The following is a 21,237-nucleotide window of genomic DNA, read 5'->3' on the forward strand; positions in this document are numbered from 1 at the left end:
TAACAAACGAGTTGATAAAAGAGGTATTAATTGTAAAACACTAAGTATATAATAGGAAATCAAAGTAAATGAAAGGTTTGCATAAATATATAAAATGTAAGGATTATATGCTTTACATCATGCATAAATATTATTATGTACATTTTTTTATTCATCCCAACTATAAGAAAGAAAATGGAAAAGTATGCAGCAATCAAAAACGTAAGTATTTATCAATTATTACTTTATATTTATTTTGTTTTTCATAAATCTAATTATAGAAATGTACAATATTTGTGAATAAAAAGATAAAATGTGATGAAAAAGTAGCATATATGTATATACATATCTTGAACGTGGTTGGTGAAGGAATGTAAAGACAAGTTTGAAAATGTAAATAATTAGTTGTACATTTTGTTGTTTTTGTTGTTGTTGAGATATTTGTGGCATTGAAACCATACCAAATAAACTATGTTGCATTGAAGCCATACCAAACAAAGTGAAGCAAAAGTCATCATTATTAGGCTATATTAAGAGCTTATTAACAATTTAAATTTTCAATGCTGAGGTTGACCTCGACATATCTATGTGAAGAAAATCAAGTATGGGTGGAAGAGTTTTTCCTAAACAAGTATAAAACATATATAAATACTCATCTATTTGAAATATGGTTTCGGATAATAAATATTAAGGCAAATCAATGTAATGGTGTAATTTCAGAATGAATCTCATTGATGTAACAAATATCATTCTAAACTGTTTCGGTTGAATTGGCCTGAGGGTCGGTCATCCTTATTTGCTCTGTTCTTTTTTGATCTTCAATTCTCTCTGAGAACGCAATGAGTTGTTGACCTGCAGAAGACACTCTGACGCTCAAGTCAGATATGTTTCATAAAGAGGTTTATGTTTTATTATAATAGAAAATGATAGTAAAAGATGATTGTACTGGACATCAGTTGTCTACTTATAAGGCTTGTGACAGCTCCGTCCATTGATTAACCATTAGTGCAATATATTTTAGGTAATCAAACCTAATAATTAATCATTAATGCCATATATTTTTATAGCATAAGGCTTGTGACAGCTCCGTCCATTGATTAACCATTAGTGCAATATATTTTAGGTAATCAAACCCAATAATTAATCATTAATGCCATATATTTTTATAGCATAAGACAATTTGACCTATTAGTACATGCTTAATGAGAATCAATTTCGATCGGTATACTTCATATAGTACATAAGCCCCCCAAGTCCGAGCAAGCTCTTTATTAAAAGAGGTGCGTAGGAATTATTATGAACTTTAAAAGAGGTCGCTCACGTTGTATTTAGGAAGTCTATTGATAATGCTAAATTATACCATATTTTAAGCATCATTTTAGTGGCAAAATCAACTCCTTTCTTACTTATAACTTGCTTAATCCTCTTGTTTTGCCTTGTTTTCTAAATAATTGTGTTTTTGGCTACTGTGATGTACTTTCATCAATAATCCCTTATTTTGTAACTAAAAATGAGCTTGGAAGACTCTCCAACAATGTCTAAGGCTGAACCAACCACTAGAAGCGAGCAGATCTGCAGAAAAAGTGAAAATGATGCAGTGCTGAAAAGTCAGGCCCGGGCCCCCCCTGGCTGAGGGGCGCCCAAGCGCGACTGCACCAGGGCCAGTTTCTGCACAGAAAAGTGACCAGGTGCCAGTTTTGTGTGCTGGTCGCGCCTGGGCGTGAAAAAGGGGCGCCCGGGCGCGACTTTTTGCGAGAAGCTTGCGCCCGGGCGTGAGAAATGGGGCGCCCAGGCGCGACTTTTTCCGAGAGGCTCGCGCCCGGGCGCGACTGAGAGGGCGCCCGGGCGCGACTTTTGCTGATGTGTCAGATCCAGCTTATTTAACCCAGAAACGCGAAGGGGTTTGGGTCTTTGGTTATTTGGAGGCGCGATTTCACTCAGAGGAGAGCTTGGAGGGCTGCTAGGGTTCGTGGGAACACTCCCTTCTTCCTCTTGGGTTCTTCATTTTCTTCCATGGCCATTTTGTAAGCTTTAGGGTTCTCCATGGAAATGGAGAACCAAACCCATCTTGTTGGGATTAGTTGTAGCCTTTGAATTCTTGTGTAATTGTTGAATGATTTGAATATATATATGCCTTTTCTATCAATTACTAGTATTCTTGTTTCCGATCTTAAAGCTTGCATGTAATGGGAACGTTCATGACTTGATTTTGTGGTTTTATGGATTATGGGAACGTAAGATGAAACCCGGAACTGAAATAGGAGTCCTTGTGGGTCATTGATTCTAGGAATGGAAGATGATTCACATGTTGTCTTAGATCCCAGCTCTTTAATGCGGGTTTTGCTTGTTAGATTGCCAAGGAATTGAGGTTTGATAAGGAAAACCTAGGCTCTTTCACCTAAGGAATTAGGGCTAGAGTGTTTTAGTGGATTGACTTTAGTAAATTGATAGAGAGGAGACGAAATTGGTCATACACAAGAGTGCATTGGTGAAAACTAATCTTAACAATGTCATTTCATACCATTTCTTGTCTTTTCCATTTCCAAGTGCCTTCAATACCAAAGTCCAACCTTGTAATTATGTATGAATTTATATTTCTGCACTTGTTCTGTAAATTGATGTTATGTTCTTGAGTCTATATGAGTTGTTAATCGCACAATTCTCTAGTATTACGAGTCTCTTGGGAAAACGATACCCGGTCTTACCGGTTTATTACTTGAACGATTCGGTGCACTTGTCGAAATCGAGCCCAACAAGTATTTTTTGAGCTAACAAGTTTTTAGCGTTGTTGCCAAGGATTTGGGGATTGAACCCGAGTCCTAGCAACGGCTAACAAGTTAAATTGGGTTTCATCAAGTTTTTGGCGCCGCTGCCGGGGATTTGGGGATTGAACCCGAGTCCTAGCAACGGCTAACAAGTTAAAATGGGCCTCATCAAGTTTTTGGCGCCGTTGCCGGGGACTCGTGTCAATACTAGACTTTTGTGAGGTTTCTAACTTATGTAGACTTGATTTTGTATATAGAACTAACTCTTGTGTTGTAAATAGATTTTCAGTTTTGTTTGGGCTAATTTGTGGCTTTAGCCTAGTTGTGTCTAAGTGTATATGCAGGGAGATGTTCATACATGGAGGACTGCAGCCTCAAAAGCATCATGAAGACCCTGAGATTGAAGGAAATTATAGGACACAAGGAGACAACTATGTTAAGCATTACAAGCTGCCCCAACTTCTTCTTCCTTTGAAGATGCTCCAAGTGCTAAGTGAAAGATGAAGAAAGGAAGAAGAAAAAGAGAAAGACTAGTCACCACCACCCTTGGATGAAAGACAAAGAACTCAAGCCTAGCAAGCAAAATTTGATCAAGAGGATTGAGTGTTTGAAGATGTCAAGGTAGTGGAAGGGCTAAAAAGAAGAATTCAAGCTATGAGAGTTGATTTGGTGGCTAGAAAGTTGTTCAAGAAGAGTTGGTGGAAGGAGCACACCAACATCAACATTTGCACTTCATTGAGTAATCCGTCAAGCTAATGACGTTAAAGCGCTTTTGGGAGGCAACCCAGTTTTATTACCTATTTTACTTGTGTTTGTGTGATTTTTGTGTTATTTGCATTTTTGGCTTATGTTTTGCATGTTTGTGTAGTTTTGCATTGTTGTGATTTTTGAGTTTTGATGTTGTTTTTGTGGTTTGTATAAGTTTATTAGGTTAGTTTTAGCTTGTTTGGTGTGTGAGTGCATTGAATGAAGGTCTAGAACCAAAAATCACATGGTGAATGGCCAATTTCGCAAAAATCTGCATTATGCAGAAAACTGATATGGCGCCCAAGCCCCCCCTGCTGAGGGGCGCCCGGGCGCGAGCTGCACAAGGGCCTCTGCACCCAACTGACTGAGTGGCGCCCAAGCCCCCCTGCACCAGGGGCGCCCGGGCGCGAGCAGCACCAGGGGCGTCCAGCACCAAAAATTCTGGTTCTGCACTTTTGTTTTTCTTGATTTATGATGAGTTTCCCATTCTTTTGCACTCTTTAACACACTCATTTTGATGTGTTTTTATACCTTTTTGTGTTGTGGTACCTTTGGGAAGCTTAATTCTAAGACTTCCCTCTTTGTTCTTGTACTTTTGTCTTTGTTTGTTTTGGATTTCTTTGTCTTGTTTCTTTGCTTTCTTGTGCATCTTTCTTTTAGTTTGTTTTATGGATTCTTCTCTTCAGTTGTTGACTATGGGATACTAATTTTGCTTTGAGCTTTCTTGTTACAGGATAAGATCTTCCTTAGGAATTAAAGAGTTTAAAACCACCAGTGGCCAACCTTTGAGGCATGCGTGAGTTGAGCACCATATGAAATGAAGATTTTGCTGCTCGTGTAGCATGGCCTGGGGGCCAGGCCCCTACTGATGGGGGAGGTGGAGCAGTTGCGGAGTATAAGCTACTGTTGGAGGAAGATGTTGCAGATGAAAGTGAAGCTAGTCTCTTACACTGCTGGAGCTGCAAAGAGTCCATTTTAATCGGTTTTTCAGTTTTAATTTCCAGTTCTTATTTGCTTTCAGTTTTTGAATTTGGATTTCTTTTTGACTTGCCTTGTGGATAGTTCTTGTGCAATTGGTCTGGTGATTTGAGTGAATCATTTTCTATGCTTGAATTGAATACAAATATGTTGTGCTTGCTCTTTATCCATGAGAATTGTTTTGAAAATCTAATTGAGATTATGTGGTTGAGCCTGTTGAACAGAGATTGTGGTTGCTTGTATATGTTTAGATAGATGCTTGGTTTTAATTGTGATCAATATTCTTGGCATGATGTTTATCAAATTTTGGAACCTTGAGTGAACCTGTGAGATGTTGTGCCTCAGAGTTTATTGTTGAATGTTATTACTTTGGAATCACAGTTGATTTTGCCTGAGTTTCTCTATTTGAACTAGTTACTTGCATGTTACAAATGATCAAGGCCATCTTGTTCTTCCACCTCTTCTACATTTTGAGCCTAAAAGCCAATGTATAACCTTTGAACCTTAAAGAAAACTTTCTCATTCCCGAAACCTTAAGCTTATTGAAAAATCCTTAACCTCCTTACCTTGAGTTGAGATGATCATATATATTAGAGTGAGGAGAATGGTCTAAGTTTGGGGGAGTTCTTCTTGTCAAAAGGGGAGCATTGAGAAAAACAATAAGTTGAGTTAAAAAGAAAGAAAAAGAAGAAAGAAGAAGAAGAAAAACAAAAACATGAATTCAATGAAAAAGAGTTGGGAAATAAGTTGAGAGTGGTTTATTCAATTTTGGAGAAAAAGAGATATTATGCTATATCATGAACTAAATTGTTTGGTCTCTTATCTCAAGGTGCTTTGTTGTCCAGAAAAACCAATTTTTCTTCTTAGCCTAGCCACAATACAAGCTTCAAAAAGTCCTTGTGATGTTACTTGCTTGTTAATGTGTTTGAAATTGTTGAAACGAAAGGCAAAGTTGATTTGTGTAACATTGTGATATTTGAGAGTTAGACACACATCCTTATACACCATTGTGCTTGAGTGAAACACTTTCTTTGGTGAGGATTGGTTCCATGCACTCATTGAAAACAACTTGCCATGTTTGTTGATCTATCATTTGCATCTATCTTTTGATTTTGAACTGTTAGCACCATGATTGAAGTTTAGCTTGGTAAGACTATATTGTCTCTTGAATGTGATTTATAAGTTGAGTACGCATGATTGATTTTATTTATTTGTTTGAAAGTGTGCTTAAAGTTGCTAGACCATTGTGATTGAATTGTTTGCTAGGAGAAGTACTTTTGCTTGAGGACAAGCAAAGTTGTAAGTTTGGGGGTATTTTGATAATGCTAAATTATACCATATTTTAAGCATCATTTTAGTGGCAAAATCAACTCCTTTCTTACTTATAACTTGCTTAATCCTCTTGTTTTGCCTTGTTTTCTAAATAATTGTGTTTTTGGCTACTGTGATGTACTTTCATCAATAATCCCTTATTTTGTAACTAAAAATGAGCTTGGAAGACTCTCCAACAATGTCTAAGGCTGAACCAACCACTAGAAGCGAGCAGATCTGCAGAAAAAGTGAAAATGATGCAGTGCTGAAAAGTCAGGCCCGGGCCCCCCCTGGCTGAGGGGCGCCCAAGCGCGACTGCACCAGGGCCAGTTTCTGCACAGAAAAGTGACCAGGTGCCAGTTTTGTGTGCTGGTCGCGCCCGGGCGTGAAAAAGGGGCGCCCGGGCGCGACTTTTTGCGAGAAGCTTGCGCCCGGGCGTGAGAAATGGGGCGCCCAGGCGCGACTTTTTCCGAGAGGCTCGCGCCCGGGCGCGACTGAGAGGGCGCCCGGGCGCGACTTTTGCTGATGTGTCAGATCCAGCTTATTTAACCCAGAAACGCGAAGGGGTTTGGGTCTTTGGTTATTTGGAGGCGCGATTTCACTCAGAGGAGAGCTTGGAGGGCTGCTAGGGTTCGTGGGAACACTCCCTTCTTCCTCTTGGGTTCTTCATTTTCTTCCATGGCCATTTTGTAAGCTTTAGGGTTCTCCATGGAAATGGAGAACCAAACCCATCTTGTTGGGATTAGTTGTAGCCTTTGAATTCTTGTGTAATTGTTGAATGATTTGAATATATATATGCCTTTTCTATCAGTTGCTAGTATTCTTGTTTCCGATCTTAAAGCTTGCATGTAATGGGAACGTTCATGACTTGATTTTGGGGTTTTATGGATTATGGGAACGTAAGATGAAACCCGGAACTGAAATAGGAGTCCTTGTGGGTCATTGATTCTAGGAATGGAAGATGATTCACATGTTGTCTTAGATCCCAGCTCTTTAATGCGGGTTTTGCTTGTTAGATTGCCAAGGAATTGGGGTTTGATAAGGAAAACCTAGGATCTTTCACCTAAGGAATTAGGGCTAGAGTGTTTTAGTGGATTGACTTTAGTAAATTGATAGAGAGGAGACGAAATTGGTCATACACAAGAGTGCATTGGTGAAAACTAATCTTAACAATGTCATTTCATACCATTTCTTGTCTTTTCCATTTCCAAGTGCCTTCAATACCAAAGTCCAACCTTGTAATTATGTATGAATTTATATTTCTGCACTTGTTCTGTAAATTGATGTTATGTTCTTGAGTCTATATGAGTTGTTAATCGCACAATTCTCTAGTATTACGAGTCTCTTGGGAAAACGATACCCGGTCTTACCGGTTTATTACTTGAACGATTCGGTGCACTTGCCGAAATCGAGCCCAACAAGTATTTTTTGAGCTAACAAGTTTTTAGCGCCGTTGCCAAGGATTTGGGGATTGAACCCGAGTCCTAGCAACGGCTAACAAGTTAAATTGGGTTTCATCAAGTTTTTGGCGCCGCTGCCGGGGATTTGGGGATTGAACCCGAGTCCTAGCAACGGCTAACAAGTTAAAATGGGCCTCATCATCTATCTTCGATGTTTTAACTCTTCATTGCCCTATGTACCGAGCGGCGAACTCTAGGAGTTCTCTTTGGATCTTATCCTTAGACTGAATAGAAAATGCTAAGAGTTTTCTTCCTCTACAAGAGATTTTCACTCCAAAAAATATGCTTTTAAATAAAGTAAATGCTTCGATATTTATTTTTATAATGAAAAGGCATTGGAACCTCACAAAGCTAAACTTGTTGAGTAGTTGACTGATAAGAGTTCTTTTTCGAACTTCTTGCGTTGAGCCGAGATTTCTGAAGCCATTTTTCTAACTTCCACCCGAGCGGCTTGAGGCATGAGTAATTTTTCTAACTTCTTGCGTTGAGCGGAGATTTCTGAAGCCATTTTTCTGACTTCCCCCGAGTGGTCCTGAGGCAGGAGTCATTTTTCTGACTTCTTGCGTTGAGCGGGGATTTCTAAAGCCATTTTTCAGACTTCCCCCGAGCGGCTTGAGGCATGAGACATTTTTCTGACTTCCAACGTTGAGCGGAGATTTCTGAAGCCATTTTTCTGACTTCCACCGAGCGACTTGAGGCTGGAGTCATTTTTCTGACTTCTTGCGTTGAACGAGGATTTCTAAAGCCATTTTTTTGACTTTCCCCCGAGCGGCTTGAGGCAGAAGTCATTTTTCTGACTTCCTGCGTTGAGCGGGGATTTCTAAAGCCATTTTTCTGACTTCCCCCCGAGCGGCTTGAGGCAGGAGTCATTTTTCTGACTTCCTGCGTTAAGCGGGGATTTCTAAAGCCATTTTTTTGACTTCCCCCCGAGCGGCTTGAGGTAGAAGTCATTTTTCTGACTTCTTGCGTTGAGCGGGGATTTATGAAGCCATTTTTCTAACTTCCCCAAGCGGCTTGAGGCAGAGTCATTTTTCTGACTTCTTGCGTTGAGCAGGGATTTCTGAAGTCATTTTTCTGACTTTCCCCGAGCGGCCATTATAACCTGACCAAGTTGAGGCCTGAACCTTCCTACACATAATATTTTATAATTTAAAATTAAGTCCTTAGAACCTAACAAGGTTGAACGCACCTCTGAACCATCCTATGGATAATATTTTATAATTTAAAATTAAGAGTCGGTAGAACCTAACAAGGTTGAACGCAACTCTGAATCATCCTATGTATAATATTTTATAATTTAAAATTAAGAGTTGCTAGAACCTGACAAGGTTGAACGCAGCTCTGAACCATCCTGTGCATAATATTTTATAATTTAAAATTAAGAGTTTGTAGAACCTGACAAGGTTGAACGCAGCTTTGAATCATCTTATGCATAATATTTTATAATTTTTATAATTTAAAATTAAGAGTGGTTAGGACCTGACAAGGTTGAACGCAGCTCTGAATCATCCTGTGCATAATATTTTATAATTGAAAATTAAGAGTTGGTAGAACTTGACAAGGTTAAAAGCAGCTCTAAACCATCTTGTGCATAATATTTTATAATTTAAAATTAAGAGTCGTCAGAACCTAACAAGGTTGACCGCAGCTCTGAATCATCCTGTGCATAATATTTTATAGAGTTGCTAGAACCTAACAAGGTTGAACGCATCTCTGAACCATCCTGTGCATAATATTTTATAATTTAAAATTAAGAGTTGGTAGAACCTGACAAGGTTGAACGCAGCTTTGAATCATCCTGTGCATAATATTTTATAATTTTTTAATTTAAAATTAGAGTGGTGAGAACGTGACAAGGTTGAACGCAGCTCTGAACCATCATGTGCATAATATTTTATAATTGAAAATTAAGAGTTGGTAGAACTTGACAAGGTTGAAAGCAGCTCTGAACCATCTTGTGCATAATATTTTATAATTTAAAATTAAGAGTCGTAAGGTTGAACGCAGCTCTAAACCATCTTCTGCATAATATTTTATAATTTAAAATTAAGAGTGGTTAGAACCTCACAAGGTTGAACGCAGCTCAGAACCATCTGTGTATAATATTTTATAATTTAAAATTAAGAGTTGGTTGAACCGGACAAGGTTGAACGTAGCTCTAAATCATCCTGCGCATAATATTTTATAATTTAAAATTAAGAGTCGTTAGAACCTCACAAGGTTGAAGGCTGTGGATAATATTTTATAATTTAAAATTAAGAGTGGTTAGAACCTGACAAGGTTGAAAGCAACTCTGAACCATCTTGTACATAATATTTTATAATTTAAAATTAAGAGTTGGTAGAACTTGACAAGGTTGAACGCAACTCTAAACCATCATGTGCATAATATTTTATAATTTAAAATTAATAGTCATTAGAACTTGACAAGGTCGCAACTCTTAACATAATATTTTTACTCACAAAAATGAGTTAAACAAATATATTATAATTTGGAAATTATCATGAAAACTATAACCTGTCAAGGTTGGATGTAGAGTTGAATGTTCCTGAAAGTTCTCAAAACAAAAGACATACCTTTAGAAATTATTATGGAATTTTGTACTCTTGTTGCAAAACCTGGTATTCATCCGAAATAGCAATGTCGAGGCCGAGTGCACGTTTACACTCCAATGTTTCATGGGGATGTTGTTCGGCCCCACGGTGGGCGCCAAAATGTTTATGTTGATTGGTTTGAGGGTCGGTCATCCTTCTTTGCTCTGCTCTCTTTTGATCTTCAATTCTCTCCGAGAACGCGATCAACTCTAATGGGTTGTTGACATACCGAAAACACTCTCACGCTCAAGTCAGATATGTTTCATAAAGAGGTGTATATTTTATTATAATAGAAAATGATAGTAAAAGATGATTGTACCTGGACATCAATTGTCTTAATGACAATTAATTCTGATGGGTATAATTCATATAGTATACAAACAAATTCTTATTTTTTGGTTTGTGATTATTATTTAATACTTATTTACTATATAAAATAAATCATAACTATTATCCACAACTTTTTGTGTTTATGCTTGTTGTGTTTTTATATCAAGTCATAAGCATTATAATAAAAATTCCATTTAAATTTTGAAAATATACTCTTTGACTAAAACAACATAAAATCTGATGAGATTTTGAAGGATAAAATATTAACCTTATAACATAGTGAAATACATGACAAATAATTATTATAGGAAATTTCCTTAAAAATGGAACAAATGTGTTGATGTTTTTAGTAATAAGATTGTTCATTAATTAAATAAAATAAGCTACTTTAATTGCAATGGATGATGTAAAGTCCACAATTAGTCTTTTAAAACTTAAAATTAAATGTGAATTTGTTTGAATTGAGTTATTTATTCCACCAAATTTTTATTAAAGTCAATCAATGTTAAAATAGTACTGAGGGAAATCTATCTAAAAAAACATTGTAATATTGTAATTGACTGTATTTTGAACTTAAGGACTCAATCTCACAGAGGATAATATTTTACACACTTTCATGTTTTAAAATTCAATATTAAGATATTTAGTCAATTAAACACACGAGACAAATGAGGGTGTGAATACTATTTTAATAACAAAATCTATATTTTATTTCTTTATTAAAATCAAGTTGAACCTCTACATTTAATTTGTTGAAAATATGATTGAAGTTAAAATGTTTTTTATCCCACAAACTAAATCTAAACTTGAAATACTCCTTTCAAATCAATCCATTTACATTGCACACACCTCTATGATGAATTTAATATGTAATGCAGCATATGACTTACTTTACAAGTAAAGTTCAATATTTAATTGAAAGAGTCAGGGATTGGGTTGCAAATACGTTGAGTGTAATTAATGTATTTAATTTGTGCAGAAATTGGAAGCACAATTATTCTTACAAGTTCTTCATGATCTGTTTGTCTGATAATATTTAGGATTTTAATAAAACTTTTTAAAGTTGTCATCAACAAATATGTCTTTTTAACTAAATTATAAGCTGTGGACCACGACACTAAGGAAAATCATGCTCCAATGTTTATAGGGTTGACCTATTGATGTCTGGTTAGTGATTAAATGTAGAAAATTCCACCAATTATTCTCATAATGTCACATGGTTGTGATTTATAATCTAGAAGCATATTTGTCTATTATATTAAAAAAGAATATCTTGCTACCTTTATGCCAATATAGAACATGTTATTAATAGTGTAGAAACCTAATGTTACTGTTTTGCTACAGATATAAAGATAGATATAAGTCAAACCCATATGCATTGTGAATCTTCCATCTTTCACTAATTCGTGATTATTCTCTTAATCTAAAGGATAAAATGAGTTTAGGCTTATAGAAACTTAACAATTACAAACACAATGCATGTGATTAGGACATTTTGTGGAGAGATTTGTTTTTGTTCATGTTGTTTTTGATTGTGGGTGATGGATGATTACCTTTTTGCATGTGAAATAAAAACTTAAGTAAAGTTCATTTAATTTCCCAATAACATTCATAATGTATTATATATTGTTATTTAAAGATTAACCCTAGCTCTGTAGGATTAGTATTAATTAGAATCTCTCCTGTGTTATGTCAATATAGTATACCTATATTACTTATTTAGATTTCATTCTTAACCTGTCATCATAAATATTTTTGTAAAATTTATACATAATTTTTTCTTAGATTAATATATACTTAAATATTTGTGAATATTTTCTAAAAACATAATTATTACGTTATCTTAAAGAAACACATTATTAATATTATATCAATTTATGTTTTATTTATTGAGAGATAAGCAGAGAAAAGAAAAAGCGTCTGCTTTTTCTGAGGCATGTTGATATTTTATTTATTAGCAATCAAGTCCGAGATACTTTTATCTATTCCAATTTACTCTTTTATTTAATATTGCTATCCAACTCTTATCCAAAGCTGATTTGCATTTTATGGACATTTCAGAACATGGGCCATCCATGATTCATCCACCTACCATCTCAAAATAAATGTACAAAATAAAATATTATATCTCTCACTCAATCAAGGACTAAATAGTAAAGTCTATGTCACCGTCTCTCTAAAATTATTGTTTTCATGCTCCAAGATTCCCGTGACTTTCTTATTCCTAACTTCACCAATTGTCTGAAGCATTTTTTTTACACACTTCTATTTTTTCATTTTCTTTATAAATAAATGATATTTTTAGTATTCAATTCATTATTTTAAAAAATACATTATGTAATTTTATTATATTTTTTAGAAAATATTGGATATGAAAAATATCATTTATAAAAAAAGTAATGTTTGTGCATACAAAGTATTTTGATACCACATAACATTATAACTAAATCCTTTTCTAATTTCTTCAATGAATGATAAAAATATTATTTTTAATCGCAGTATACATAGTTCAAAGTTTTTTCAGCTGGATTAAACATAATAATAAATATAGAAATTTTATTAAGATATAAAGTAAAACTTTAATTAATTTAAACGTATATTTTTTTCTTTTTCAAAATGACGTTTTTCAGAAATATTCTAACTTTAAAACTAGTACTATAAAATATTCTAGACAGCCATTTAAATTTTGAAAATCCAATTCGTACTAACATAATATATACAACAGTGAATTCATAATATATCAAAATTTAATTTTAGAATTTATGTATTAAATTTACTTTTAATCAACATACTATGCAAGCTATAAATACTTGTTTTTATATTACACTAATGAAAATGTATGCGTTCATATTCTGTATAATAATAAAATTTAATATAATTACCATTATTATTATTATAAAATTAAAATAGTTTTTGTAATTTTATTGTGAACAATTATTATTTAATTTTATAAGTAGTTTGATAATTAAAAAATATTAAATAATGTGAAAACCTAGAAAATAATATTTTAGAAGTGGTAATGAATTAAAGATAACGAGACTCTATTATTTTAACATTAAAAGATTTTAATATAAAAGGAATGATTATAAACAAGTTTCATTATTTTGAAAACCACATTTCTAAAGTTATCAACCTCCTCTTTTTGCACCATGTTCTTCCGTTTGAAAATCGGAGACCGCATGTATAATCCTTACGGTGAAATCTTCAAGTTTGCTCAATCATTTTCTCAAATAGAGTAAGTCAGATTTCTACTCTTTTCTCTAAGTTTCACGTCCTTCAATGCATGTGAAGTTTCACTTTATCGCATGTATGGTTTGAGTGTTCTCTTAGGTTCTCTACTGATCAGTGATTCTAATGGTATACTCTGATCATGTTTTCAAGGTCTGTAGGTGTTGTTTGATCTCTTTGAGTTAAGGGAGCAGAGTAAAGTTTTCTAGAGTTAGTTGGAGTTTCTAAAAGGTAAGGGAAACTAATTTCGTTTTTCAAATATGTAGTAGGAAGTTTGAAATCAGTTATTGACGTGTTTAATGTGGTTTATGATAACTTGGATATGATAAATTGGGTGAATAAGTGATTGTTGTGCTTTCTGATGTGTGCTTGTGTTTGTATGTATGTATGTATGTTGTGTGAGTGCATGTATATTGAAATTGGTATGATAGTAAATGCAAAATTGTATTGAAGATGATATTAATGAAGAGAAATGGTTGAGGTACTACTTGGTAGTTTAAATTGATGGGTGTTGGCATCTCAAATTTTTAAATAATGAGTTTAAAGAGAAATATGAAGTTTGGTAAAGGTCATACGATCTAGTATAATTAGTTTAAGTTCTAAAATAGTTATATTATGAAGTTAAATTGAGAAAGAGCACTTAAGTTCATTTTTCTACTCTTTTAGAGTGAAATTGGAGGTTTTTATAGGTGAATTTTTGAGGGAATGGTGATGTGAGAAAAGTAGAAGTATGGGGACTATTTTGAGGTCATTTAGGACTTATTGAGACTTTAAACCAATAAAATTTTGTTGCACTATGCAATAGAGGGTTGTGAGGGTGTATTTTGCATGATTTTGGTCCAAATGAGGGGTTTTGGGTAGTGAATTTCTAAGAGAGTGATTCTAGGTTGAATTGGAGAGTTTAGGGTCTGTTATCAAGTCATTTAAAATTGGTTTATGCACCTTATGCAGTGGATTGAATGTTAAAAGAAGAATAAATTGGTTTTAGTAGCTTAAAGAGCTTAATTTGGGTTTGGGGTGACAAATTTGGGTTACAACAGTGTTTTTATAGTTTTCTTAAGGTCTAGAGGGTCCTAAGAGTCTTTAAAAGTTGTGGAGAAAGTGGGAAAAACAATTTAAAAAGGGTAAGTTTCTGTTGATAGTGTTGAGCGCCCAAACTAGGCGCTAAGTACCACCATTCTAAGGGGCCAACTTTCTGGCGTTGAGTGCCACCATTCTAGTGGCACTGACACTAAGGGGTAGCTTCTAGGTGTTGAACGCTACCACACCAATTTTAGTTTTTGTTTCAAGTTTTGGAAATACCAAATTGGGGGTTTCGAGTATCAGTTTTTGACATTCTTTATGTCGTTTAGGGGGTTTTTTGAACCTTTTGGAGTTGTTGGTGAGGGTTTTAAAGCTATTTTCCTTGCTTAAGTGGGAGTATCATGTAGCTATGAAGAAAATTATTATTGTGTGATTTCTAATGACTTGTATGAGTGTTTCTATTTCTTTAATGTATGATGAGTGATGTTATATGTTGGTGTTCAATGTGAAAGTGTACGAACATATGTATGATTTCAAAGGGTTTTCAAGGTTGGAAAAGAGAATTCCAAGGAGGAATATCTTATTAGGGGATTCATGTGTATAAATAGTATAAACTGTAAAATGCCGATATGGGTTATCCTAACACTCTAATGATCATCCATGCTCAATCAGAGAGTGATGAGTCATGTCGTGAGAGGAGCAGAAAGTCCTAGCTTGGGGGCCTTTCTTCATGTTGGCAAAGGGGGTTTTAAAGACTAACCTTGTGTAGCAGCTTTGAGCGAGTCAACTGTTCTACCACATAAGTGCAGAACCTTCCATGACTCGACATCTATATTATATTATAAAGGTTTGGCTAAGTTCGAGTCAGTGGTGTGAAAGGGAAAAATGTTTTGATATGTGTGAATGGTGGAAGATGTTCTACTAATTGTGTGATTGAAAGTGTATGTTGAATTTTATTTTTCCATGTTAAACTGTTTTATCATTAGCTTACCCTTGTTTTTATTTTTGTTTGTCTGTTTGTTTTCTCTTTTGTGATGATCCCCTTAATGAATGTGAGCTTAGGTAGGACATTTTTCTAATTATCTCAGCATAAGGGTTGATGGTGAAATATCAATATAGATAAGTTCTTTTGTTTTTTATGCGTAGATTTCTCTTCTCTTCAAATATAAAGTTTGTTGTAAATTATCTTGTAACTCTTATTTTGATGATTTTATATTAGTAAAATGTGATGTTACAAATAATAGTTAAATTTAAAGAAATGATCACTTAAAAATAATATTAATAAAATAATATTTTTAATTTAAAAATATTTATAAAATTAGAATATTTTAAAATAATTTTTTTTGTAGATGATAATGAAATTTATTATTCATTAATAAAACACGTCCATTATTGTTAGTATAGTTTTTAAAAGTATATAATTTTGTAAAAATACTCTAAAAAATATTAAAATATAAAAAAATACATTTCGTAGTTAAGAAAAAAGATTATGTAGTTATTTTTAAGTAAAAAGGTGATTTAATTATTTATTTTATTAAATAAAAAATAAAAGATAAAACTATTGAATTGAAAGGATAACAAAAGGTAATACTAAAAAGAGGTATTCTTTTATATAACAACATAAATTATCTTAAATTGATTCTTTTCACATGATATTTAAACCAATGATTACAAACTATGCAACATCAAACCTGTAACTAAAACTGAGATAAAATATTCAACATGCATAATATAATTTTATCAATTACAAATATTATTTAATTTAATTACATTAAAAATTATAAAAGATAACTAGAATATAAGGTTATTTAGTCTTATAGGAATGACAACAAGTTAAGTTGAACACAAATAATGCCTACACGCAACCTGATCCATCGAATAAAATTATATTAGTTATCTGACTTGTTACTCGCACGTGTACCATTTAAAAAATATCCACATATATTTTAAAATTTGCGAATACCAACGAATATCTATAAAAAAAATTATTTTATACATTTTTAAAATAAAATTATAATATATATATAATATAAATTAAATTAAATATAAATTAAAATTTAATTTTAATTAAATTAAACCTAACAAAAATAATTTTATTTTATTTTGAATTAAATTTAATTAAAAAGTATATAAATTAATTCTTTTATTAGTTTGTGAGTAACGAATATTCTTAAATAGAATAATATATTACTGTATCCAACCAACCTGTTTAGAAATAAGTATTAAAATATTGAGATACTAAATATTCACAAACACTGGCTACCCGTGTGGATTTTACCTACTGCAGATTTTTTTTTTTTTTCCATCCTAATCTTGTGGTTAGGACACATGCCTCTGAATTAAATAACCCCAATCCAAATGTTTTTTCTGCAGTTGTGATATTTTTAAGACACAAAATTAGTTTAAGCAAAAGGTTCCATGGTCTAGTGGTTAGGACATTGGACTCTGAATCCAGTAACCCGAGTTCAAATCTCGGTGGAACCTTTTTACTATATATATTATTATTATTTTTTTTTATATTCATCCTTCTCCTCACACAACATATATCAGAGACTTGAATCACCAATATTGTTAGACATTGATTTTCTAATTTGTTTTACTTTTACTGGGACGATGGAATCAGAAATTCAAAGAAAAATAGAGGAAACAGTGTTGGACATACTGAACAAATCCAACATGGAAGAAGCCACTGAGTTCGGCATACGACTCGCTGTCTCGGAGAGACTCGGTATCGACCTCTCCGACTCCATCAGTAAACACTTGGTTAGAAGCATAGTTGAGTCCTATCTTCTCTCCATTATGGCCAATGGAAAGGCGGAGAAGAAGGAAAATGTAGTCAGTGTCGAGGCCGAGGCCGATGAGGAGACGGAGGTGGTGAAACTGAAGAGGGAAGATCCTGAACGTATTATTTGTCATGTAAGTTCTCCTTCCTCCATATTCAATAAAACCCTAAAACGTCTGTTTCTTTTTGTTAGGCTGCACCCTATGGTTTAAGACTGAGTAATCGGTGAAGAGCAGAACTCCAATTTGTACAAATTTACGAAGGGTATTTAATTTATGTTTTTAAATTTTGTTTGATTGGTCTAGCTGTCCAACAGGAGGAACGTATCCGTGAAAGCATTCAGAGGGACGTCACTAGTCTCGATTAGGGAGTTCTATATGAAAGATGGAAAACTACTTCCTGGTTGTAAAGGTGATTACATAATCTATTGTTTGCTCATGTGAATTTGCTGTTCCCTGCTTTATATAATGCTTCTTCACACTGTAAATTTTGCTGGAATTTTAAATTGTGTTTGTATGTTCGTCATGGTTAGTAGTTTTTTTCAAGTTAATCCTATTATAGTGCAAAAATCACTGTTGTTTTTATCTTTCTAGCCTAGGGTAAGATATTAGTATGAATATTATTGAAAAAAAAATCAGTTTTTATGAGTCTTATCACTACTAAGAGACATCATTAATGAAAGACAACATCCTTGAGACGTGAACCTAATTCGCATGAGGGATTGAAACTACATTCAACTCCAACACATTAAGAGGATGAGTTTATCCCTACCGACTCTTTATTTTGCAAAACAGCACAGTTATGAACAACATTAGAATATCTTTTTCCAAGTAATCAATTAAGTTCATTATTAGTGCACAAAGATACCAATAGCACTATACCCAACACTATATTCCTTTTAGGTGATATTGATGTAAAGAAAACCACTATGGCAAAGTGAGGAGAGTACATCACTTGTTCTTGGAAAATTTGCAGAGAAGGCCAAAAATCACATTAGAAGAAATAATATTAAAGAATCTCATGGTCAATAATATCCTTGAGATTTTACACTTTAATGTCTGATGATTTCACTTGATTAATGTAACTAAAGTCATCTAATGAGACAAAACTATTAATCTCGTCCTAGTTGTTTTTGTATTTTGCTAGGTGCACATGCATAAATTAAAGGATTTGAGTTGAGGTCTGAGTTAGCTTTAGAGGATCATTACTTGAGTTTATGTGGCTCTGTTCTGCTGAGAACTTGGTGACTCTGTCTCGCTGAGAACTTGGTTAATCTGAATTTTGAAACTAAACATGTCCCTTTTCCTGTATATGATTTTAGGTATTAGTTTACCTTCTGAGCAATGGTCAATCTTCAAGGAGAGTGTTCCTGCAATAGAAGAAGCTATCTTAAAGATGGAAGGAAGGATCAGGTGAGTATGCAATGCTGTCATGTGAGCAATGTGATAATATGACAGGTTATGACTTCCAATGATATTGATCATGTAAGTATTGAAATGTGGTGCACTGGAAATTGCTGAGTTCATATGCTCAGAATTTTTTTTTTTTTTTTGTATTCTCTTGGTATATTACCAACTATGAATCTCTGATATTCTTTATTGTAAGTTTAGTTGGAAAAATTTGTGTGCTCTTTTTTTCTGGAAGGAAAACATGTTGTTAGGTGTTTAATCATGCAGATAAATGTATGGTAAAATTGTTTTTTAACTGCAGTAAAAACATTTATTTGTAGGCTAGTCTAACCTAGAACATGTAATCAACATAATGTAGATCGGAGCTTAATGGTAAGCAACATGAAGATGGGTCAAAACCAGTTGTCGCAGCTGCTCCTCTAGAGCCTGTTGCTCCTCTTGAGCCTGTTGTTCCTGTTTCTCCACTTGAGCCTATAGTCCCTATTGAAGTTGTCCGTTTTGATGGGAAGAATTTCCATTTCTGGGCTCAGCAGATGAAATCACTATTGAAACAATTAAAGATTGAACATGTACTAATTGAACCATGCCCGAATGCTGCATTAGGGGAAGGTGCAAAGGCTGAAGACATTGCTGCAGCCAAGGCTGCAGAAAGGAGATGGTTGAATGATGATGTAGTGTGTTGCCGCAATATCTTGAGCCATTTATCTGATCCTCTTTTCAACCAGTATGTGAACAGAAAAGTGAGCAGCAAGGAATTATGGGAAGAGCTAAAAATGGTTTATCTGTATGAGGAATTTGGAACCAAGAGATCTCAAGTGAAAAAGTATATTGAATTTCAGATAGTTGATGAAAAAACAGTGATTGAGCAAGTCCGAGACCTAAATGGCATTGCAGATTCTATTGCTGCTTCTGGAATATTCATTGACGATAACTTTCATGTTAGTGTCATCATTTCAAAGCTTCCACCATCCTGGAAGGACTTCTGCATCAGGTTATCGCGTGAGGAATATTTACCTTTCTGGAAGTTAATGGAATGTATACAGGTAGAGGAAGAATTTCGGTGTGGAGTACAACGAGGGGGTGAACATTCTTACAGTATGGGATTTCACCCGGGCAGTAGAGGTGGTGGACAGAGGAGCGTTGACTATAAGCCACTAGGAATCTGGAGGAATAGGCCAGAAATCAATGCCAGGAGCTTATCCTGTAATATATGTGGCAAGAGGGGACATCTTTCAAAAAATTGCTGGAGAAGAAATGGCAGGCAAACTAATGAAAGGAGAGCAGAAGATGATGTCAGCACATCTACCACAGAAGTTGATACTCTGGCTTCTATTCCTACCGAGTAAGTTTGTACGAAAACATGCATTGTATTTTGACCAAAAGCACATAAATCTACTTTTTTAGGGCAGGCAAGTGAGTTTGATAATTGTGACAGGGAAGTGTCTTTGAATTATAGTAGTTGGTATAGTCTCTCCTTTTTATTTTTTTAATATAGCAACTTCATTCAGTGTCAGATACCCTTGATGAATTTAATTTGCTCAAACTTGATAGAAATCAGAGTTTTAGGGATAAACGGAACAATCAAAAATATGAAGTGTGAAAAGTGAAACGGTGAAAATTCACTATTATGATAAAACAGAAAACTCAGAAGGTTCCAGGACCCTCTGCCCAGTGCAAGCTCCTGAGAAGAATCGTAATAATTCTTCTCCTCCCACTCCACCGAAAACAAAACCTGTCCTCCCTCACATCCTACACCTCTGAATATATAACAACCCATACTCTTTTTCTCTCTCTTTTAACTAACACATTTCCCTCACAAAGTCACGTTACCCTTTCCTCTCTTATAAACTTTCCTCTCTTATAAACTTTCCTCTCTTATAAACTCTGCCTCACCTATTTTTATTATTTCCTCCTCCTTGAATCAAGGGCCTGGGTACGTATCAAAACTACTGACTAATTGATTTAGTGTCCTCCGTGATAGAACTCTACCAATTTTGAATTAGTAACAAATTTATTGTGCGCTCTAACAATTTTGAACTATTCTATTGTAGCAAATTGATTCTGGACGGTAGTGTGGGGTTGTGTAATTGCCGTGGACAAAAGTATCAAATGACTTTGGGTATGAAATTTGTAAATTATTTCTTGTCTTTTAGAAATAATTCTCTTGTCAAGTAAAAAAAAAATGTTTTTTTCTTAATTTAATTTCAGAATAAAAAAAAATCTTACTTTCTTTTTATGGAAAGAACTATATCGTAGTCAATTACATCAAAATTAGAATTTTTAAAAGTTACACTTATGTAAATCTTATCAACACTGGCTTAATTTGTAGCAGTGTCTCAACTGAGCTGCACCAAAGAGTAAAAGGTCTAGAATGATGATAGCAATATTAGGATTGAAGATAGATGATTTAAGTGAAACATAAATTGTGGGTAAAGGTGATGTAGATTATTTTTTTGGAGAACCATTTTGTGTGACGTTTTGCTGTGCACCAAAAGTCTAATGACTACATCAACAGAGTCTCATTTTGAAAACACCTGTTGGTCGTTCGCAGGAGCAAAATTGAAAGAAAGTCCCACATGTGGCATCATATTAATCAGAAAACAATTTGGAATTGGAAGATAAGACTTGTGC

General features: G+C 34.2%; 1 protein-coding gene and 1 non-coding gene across 3 annotated transcripts; both read left to right on the forward strand.

Moving 5' to 3' along the window:
- The first annotated feature begins 16,827 nt into the window (after window positions 1-16,827).
- On the forward strand, window positions 16,828-16,899 carry TRNAQ-CUG (transfer RNA glutamine (anticodon CUG)). Its single transcript has one exon. It is a non-coding gene; the product is annotated as a tRNA-Gln (tRNA).
- Window positions 16,849-21,235, forward strand: LOC108341934 (uncharacterized). Of its 2 annotated transcripts, none has more exons than XM_017579621.2 (5): window positions 16,849-17,331; window positions 17,503-17,608; window positions 18,519-18,609; window positions 18,965-19,948; window positions 20,658-21,235. In XM_017579621.2, exons 1-5 carry the CDS (start codon window positions 17,029-17,031, stop codon window positions 20,779-20,781), a joined length of 1,608 nt encoding a protein of 535 aa, XP_017435110.1. In that variant the 5' UTR covers window positions 16,849-17,028; the 3' UTR covers window positions 20,782-21,235. The 2 variants fall into 2 exon arrangements, with proteins under 2 accessions (XP_017435110.1, XP_052734763.1); XM_052878803.1 differs by having other exon boundaries at window positions 17,079-17,331; window positions 17,514-17,608.
- Window positions 21,236-21,237: the final 2 nt, after the last annotated feature.

The sequence above is a fragment of the Vigna angularis genome, chromosome 6 (genome assembly GCF_016808095.1).
Source record: "Vigna angularis cultivar LongXiaoDou No.4 chromosome 6, ASM1680809v1, whole genome shotgun sequence".
Lineage (NCBI taxonomy): Eukaryota > Viridiplantae > Streptophyta > Magnoliopsida > Fabales > Fabaceae > Vigna > Vigna angularis.

What these genes read in the sequence shown, in the direction of transcription:
- LOC108341934 (XM_017579621.2), top strand. Translation starts at nt 17,029, where the DNA reads ATGGAATCAGAAATTCAAAGAAAAATAGAGGAAACAGTGTTGGACATA. An exon ending in CTGAACGTATTATTTGTCAT is followed by an intron (nt 17,332 to 17,502) that starts GTAAGTTCTCCT and finishes TGATTGGTCTAG; the next exon opens with CTGTCCAACAGGAGGAACGT. An exon ending in AAGATGGAAGGAAGGATCAG is followed by an intron (nt 18,610 to 18,964) that starts GTGAGTATGCAA and finishes AACATAATGTAG; the next exon opens with ATCGGAGCTTAATGGTAAGC.